The following is a 6,574-nucleotide window of genomic DNA, read 5'->3' on the forward strand; positions in this document are numbered from 1 at the left end:
CAATCGAAAAATGGGCAGAAGACCTAAATAGACATTTCTCCAAAGAAGAAATACAGATGGCCAATAGGCACCTGAAAAGATGCTCAACATCGCTAATTATTAGGGAAATGCAAATCAAAACTACAATGAGGTAACCACCTTACACTGGTCAGAACGGCCACCATTAAAAAGTCTACAAATAACAAATGCTGGAGGGGGTGTGGAGAAAAGGGAACCCTCCTACACTGTTGGTGGGAATGTAAGTTGGTGCAGCCACTGTGGAAAACAGTATGGAGGTTCCTTAGAAAACTAAAAATAGAATTACCATATGATCCAGCTGTCCCACTCCTGGGCATATATCCAGACAAAACTATAATTCAAAAAGATACATGTATCCCAATGTTCATTGCAGCACTATTCACAATAGCCAAGACATGGAAACAACCTAAATGTCCATCAACAGATGACTGGATAAAGAAGATGTGGTACATATATACAATGGAATACTACTCAGTCATAAAAAAGAATGAAATAATGCCATTTGCAGCAACATGAATGAAACTAGAGATTATCACACTAAGTGAAGGAAGTCAGAAAGAGAAAGACAAATACCATATATCACTTATATGCAGAATCTAAAATATGACACAAATGAACCTATCTATGAAACAGACTCACAGATGTAGAGAACAGACTTGTGGTTGCCAAGCAGGAGGGGGTTGGGGGAGGGATGGAGTGGGAGGCTGGGGTGAGTAGATGTAAGCTATTATATATAGAATGGATAAGCAGCAAGGTTCTACTGTAGAGCCCAGAGAACTATATTCAGTATCCTATGATAAACAGTAAAGGAAAAGAATATTAAAAAAGACTATATATGTATAACTGAATCACTTTGCTATACAGCAGAAGTTAACATTGTAAATCAACTGTACTTCAATAAAATAAGTGGCTTCCTACTGTAAATAAAGTAGATAAACAACAAAGACCTACTGTATAGCACGAGGAACTGTATTCAATATGTTGTAATAACCTATTATGGAAAAGAATCTGAAAAAGGAGATATATATATATATATATATATGTATGTATGTATAAATGAATCCCTTTGCTGTATACCTGAAACACTGTAAATCGACTATACTTCAATTTTTAAAAAACATTTTAAAAAATATAGGAAATGGTGGCTAAGCAAATTATAGTATCATTTTGAAAGTATTATTGCCTCAGGGCAACTTGAGGTTATTAAAATGGTAGAAGAAAAGTTAAATGCATATACATCACCTACGTGCAACGACGACTTCTTTTCTTGGATGATTTCCAACTCCTCTTTTAACTTCTTCCCCCACTGTTCATGAACTGTATCTTCCAAAGGCATGGATGACATCTTCACAAAATGAAGGGACCTCAACATTCCTAACCCTTTCTTCAACACTTGGGTGCCGGACTGTGCCACCGTGCATGCCTGGTGCTCACCTTCTCTAATTACTCCTCTAGAATGTTACTCAGCTGCCTTCTGTTTACAAGCCCATCTCCTACTATCTCTGGGAACTCCTCAGGACTGGCTTATATGGCTCTTGACCTTATACTTCTTTAAATCTTTTTTTTCCCCTTGGGCACATGTCTTTACTTATTATCAGCTTCCTCCACTAGAATGTAGGCTTCATGACATTGTGTTCAGCTGTTCTTTGTATGCAGGATTCTCGATGGTGAGTCAGCCTTGTGGTCACTTCACCAAATGCCTTTCTCTGTGATTGTCTTGATGAATCTAGGACACATTGGGTAGGGTTTGGCCTGGTGGAAAAATAGGCCTGGGCTGGAAGTCAGCAGTGCTCACTCCACCATTCATTAACATGTGTTCCTGCCTAAGCTTTTTGGTGCTTCTCATTTGTTTTTTTATAAATTTATTTATTTATTTATTTATTTATGGCCTCATTGGGTCTTCGTTGCTGCATGCGGGCTTTCTCTGGTTGCAGCGAGCAGGGGCTACTCTTTGTTGCGGTGTGCAGGCTTCTCATTGTGGTGTCTTCTTTCTCTTGTTGCGGAGCACAGGCTCTAGGCGCCCGGACTTCAGTAGTTGTGGCCCGCAGGCTTGGTAGTTGTGGCTCGCGGGCTCTAGAGCGCAGGCTCAGTAGTTGTGGCGCATGGGCTTAGTTGCTCCGCGGCGTGTGGGATCTTCCCGGACCAGAGATCGAACCCGTGTCCCCTGCATTGGCAGGCGGATTCTCAACCACTGCGCCACCAGGGAAGCCCCTTGGTGCTTCTCATTTGGCATCTGGAAAATGAGGAAGAATGTTATCTGTCTTACCTCAAAGGCAGTTTTAAGGACCTGCTTACATGATAGATGTAAAAGCACCTTAAATGTTTTAAAGTACAATACATACTTAAAATGAGTGGCATTATGTGTACCTGTCATTTCCTACTCATTCTCTACCATTTTCCCCTGTTCTGTATTTGTCAAAACACTTATTGCCACCTGAGATTGTCACATTTCTTTATTCATCATCGGCTTCCTCCACTAGAATGTAAGCATCACAGGGCAAGGATCTTGGCTTTTTTCTTCACAATGGTAACCTCAGTGCCTTGAACCGTGTCTGGCATAAAGTACGAGCCTAACAATGTATGCTGAAAGAATAAATGAAATTTATTGTTTTACGGAGCCACAGAGCTGCAGATGCATTTCTTAAATCCCAATGCGTTTGGTTTGGGGGATTTATTGTTTAATGTATTTAATATTATTTAATAGAATAAATAAGTGCAGTTTTATTTTTCTAGGAACACTGACCCACCTTTTGTAGCCAAACCCTCTAATTTACTAAAGGTCAGATTTCAACCACTGACATAAGGAGAGAAGCTAGGTTTTCTGTTTTCTCTCCTAGTAGACAGAAATACCCCCTTGTCATCTGAAATATGTTTAATTTTTTTACTAACAAAGGGTAAAGAGCTCCTTTGGAAATCTTTACTCTGAGCCCAGATATGACTTCATGTCAATTTAGAAACCTTTGTTAATCTCCCACTTGGACAAGCATTGGGTTTAATGTTGAAGATGTAAAAATGGTTCTTGCCTTCAACAGTATTTGCGTTCATATATTAATTTCTTCATCAGTAAACCTGCACTGAGCAGCACTCAGTGTTGGAAGCCAGGCATTCAGTATGAAGATGCACAGTCCCTGCCCTCAGGGTGCTCAGGAGAGAGAGTGGACCACAGATGAGCTCGAGTTCAGTGATAGGAGTGCCACGTGAAGCTGACAGAAGGACTTGCATGGGAGGAAGGGTGTCCTGACCCTGAACTTGGAGTGAGGGCGTGGCCCCTTGCTCTGGAGAGAGGATGTGTTTAAGGAATACTTAAATTCTGTGTAGTGCAATTACAATGCTTTCCCACTTTCCTATATAATAACACTTAAGGAAAAGGTATGGTTTCCCAGTTCTGAGCTAACTGGGGGATCTCTGTGTGTGTCCCCAGTGGGCTACCCTTGGTAGGTCACACTCAAGAAATACCTGTGACAGAAGGACCCAGAGAAGGACCCTTACTAGCCATATTTATCAGTAACCATCTGGGCCCTAAAACCAATTCACGTGAGTCTGCTTTCTCATTCTCTAGTATAATTATCTGGATATACAGAAATATTTAGCCATAAATTGTACATCCAATTGGGACATCAGTCTAGCACACTCTGTAGCAGTGCTATTGACACGGTGGCCATTCTTCTATCACCAGACCTCACAAAACAGAACAACAAAACTTGAAGACTTTGCTTTCATTTAGTCTACAGATTGCTTGGTTTTAAAGGTAATGTTATACTTAGTTACAGAAGCTAGTGTGTATGGATCTTATTTTAACTAATATGACAAAGCATTGCTACGATAATATCCACTAAATTATTCTACTCTTCCCTTCCCCCAAGTTACTAACATCATAATTCATATACATTTTTCTCTCCGTTTCTTTGGCAGGTCACCATTATTGCAGATGATAACTGCAGATTTTTATGCTGGTCAAGAGAAAGATTAACTTACTTTCTGGAATCAGAGCCTTTCCTATATGAAATATTTAGGTATCTTATAGGAAAAGACATTACAAATAAGCTCTACTCATTGAATGACCCCACCTTAAATGATAAAGTAAGTGTTTTTCTGAGTCTATTTTGTTAAATACATATGTATAGTTAGGTATATCTCCTTTTATGCAATATATATTTTCCTGAATCTTCATTAATTTGTCACATGTTAAGTGAAGTGAGGATGCTTGTAATTTAGAGACCCTTCAGGGAATCATTTCTCAAGCGTGAGGAAATATTATGCAATTATTATATTTTCCATGACCTGGTGAGGTGTCTGTGAATGTCAGGGACCGCCATTTGCGGTGATGAGGTGCTATCCTCTTCATAAAGAGTCTTTCGAGCAATCTAAGGAAGATGATAAATGAGTGGAAGGACTAGGCAGTGGTATAGGCCATGGAAGGCGGGGCAGGGGAAGGCTGCAGACTGATAAATGCTGATCAGCCCCAGCAAGCAGGAGGTTGGCTTTTTAACCCTGTGTCTTCCAGTCTTGCACATTCTACTGGTCAGGTCCCCTCCCAGAACGCCCATAAGTGACGAGAGGTATGGGTTGGAAGCCTACAGCCATTTGGTTAGGAATTTCAGAGCTGTATAGATCTCCAGCAATTTGCAGTTTGATCTTCACTTCCCCACATTTGCTTAGAAGGAAATTAAAATGATTACAGAAGAGAACTTGCAAACCTTGTTTCCATGATAAGTACTGTTCTCCAGGGACTATGCGTATGAGTGTGTGCACTCTTCGAGTCATCTCGGTGAAGGCTGTTATCAAATTAGGTTGGTGCTTATTATTTTTCAAATTATTTTTCAAATAGGCTATTGAGTATATTAAATTTTTCTAATGTATTTGTAGTAATAGCTTATAATAAAAATTACAGGGCTTCCCTGGTGGCGCAGTGGTTGCGAGTCCGCCTGCCGATGCAGGGGACGCGGGTTCGCGCCCCGGTCTGGGAGGATCCCACATGCCGCGGAGCGGCTGGGCCCGTGAGCCATGGCCGCTGAGCCTGCGCGTCCGGAGCCTGTGCTCCGCAACGCGAGAGGCCACAACAGTGAGAGGCCTGTGTACCGCAAAAAAAAAAAAAAAAAAAAAAAAAAAATTACAGCTACCATTTATTGGGCACTGACTATGTACCGGATTGTCTTCTGTTTCAAGGAAAAGTAAATGTTACTTACAGGGAATATATGATCTAAGTCTCATGGCACTCAGAAATCTTAAAACTTTGTTTTATAGACGGTCAAAAAGTTGGACCAGCAGCTCAGCCTTTGCACACAGCTGTCCATGCTGGAAATGAGGAACAGTATAGTCAGCTCCAGTGAAGATGAAGACGGCTTACACCAGTTTCTTCGGGGCACCTCCAGTGTTTCCTCTCTTTGTAAGTTATCCCCACACTGGGATTCTGACGGATATTGCGGAGCCTGTGCTCCGCAACGCGAGAGGCCACAACAGTGAGACGCCTGTGTACCAAAAAAAAAAAAAAAAAAAAAAAAAAATTACAGCTACCATTTATTGGGCACTGACTATGTACCGGATTGTCTTCTGTTTCAAGGAAAAGTAAATGTTACTTACAGGGAATATATGATCTAAGTCTCATGGCACTCAGAAATCTTAAAACTTTGTTTTATAGACGGTCAAAAAGTTGGACCAGCAGCTCAGCCTTTGCACACAGCTGTCCATGCTGGAAATGAGGAACAGTATAGTCAGCTCCAGTGAAGATGAAGACGGCTTACACCAGTTTCTTCGGGGCACCTCCAGTGTTTCCTCTCTTTGTAAGTTATCCCCACACTGGGATTCTGACGGATATTGCTAGAAAAGCACAAATGACAACTTTGATCAGAAAAGTAACTTTTCAGGTAGCAAGTGTTTGGCAGCCTAAAGGTAACAGTAAAAATAATCAAAACTTTTCTAGCTTTTTTTTTGTTTTGCACATCAGTTAAAATCCAACTCTAGAATGCTTATTTCCATTTCAGAAACTGTCCACTTGTTTTGCCATATGCTTTTCTCAAACACTGGTTCAGTAGAATAGTATGAAAGAGTCCATATGGTTTGCTGGGTATCCAAGCCTTGTTGTTTTCATGATTTTAGTGGAAGCCTAGGCCCAGCATCGTGTTTAAAATGGTAGGAAGCAACAGCTGGAGGTTGTACTGCCAGCTGGTTATCTCAGTGTGACCACCAGGAGTTAACAGGTGAGTGGGTAATGGAATTTTCCTGAAGATGAAGAAGGCCACTCAACCCCCTGTGGGTCACCTCATTCACACCAAGAGGCAAGTTTTCCAAGATTCCACTATAGTTTAAATTGTTTTAAAACATTTTAAATAATACTAATGGCACAGATGTTGAAGATTAAATGCTTAACATTAATGCTTAAAATTATTTTAAGAATTATTCCAGGGCTTCCCTGGTGGCGCAGTGGTTGCGCGTCCGCCTGCCGATGCAGGGGAACCGGGTTCGCGCCCCGGTCTGGGAGGATCCCACATGCCGCGGAGCGGCTGGGCCCGTGAGCCATGGCTCCTGGGCCTGCGCGTCTGGAGCCTGTGCTCCGCAA

General features: G+C 41.4%; 1 protein-coding gene across 1 annotated transcript in view; it reads left to right on the plus strand.

The window, feature by feature from the left end:
- Positions 1–6,574, plus strand: part of POPDC1 (popeye domain cAMP effector 1) — a 51,178-nt gene that overhangs the window by 14,209 nt on the left and 30,395 nt on the right. The window contains exons 6-7 of the mRNA XM_024115574.3: positions 3,931–4,098; positions 5,263–5,404. Coding sequence (XP_023971342.1) covers positions 3,931–4,098; positions 5,263–5,404 — 310 coding nt within the window. The remainder of the gene's footprint in view (positions 1–3,930; positions 4,099–5,262; positions 5,405–6,574) is intronic.

This window comes from Physeter macrocephalus, chromosome 10 (genome assembly GCF_002837175.3).
Source record: "Physeter macrocephalus isolate SW-GA chromosome 10, ASM283717v5, whole genome shotgun sequence".
NCBI classification, from domain to species: domain Eukaryota; kingdom Metazoa; phylum Chordata; class Mammalia; order Artiodactyla; family Physeteridae; genus Physeter; species Physeter macrocephalus.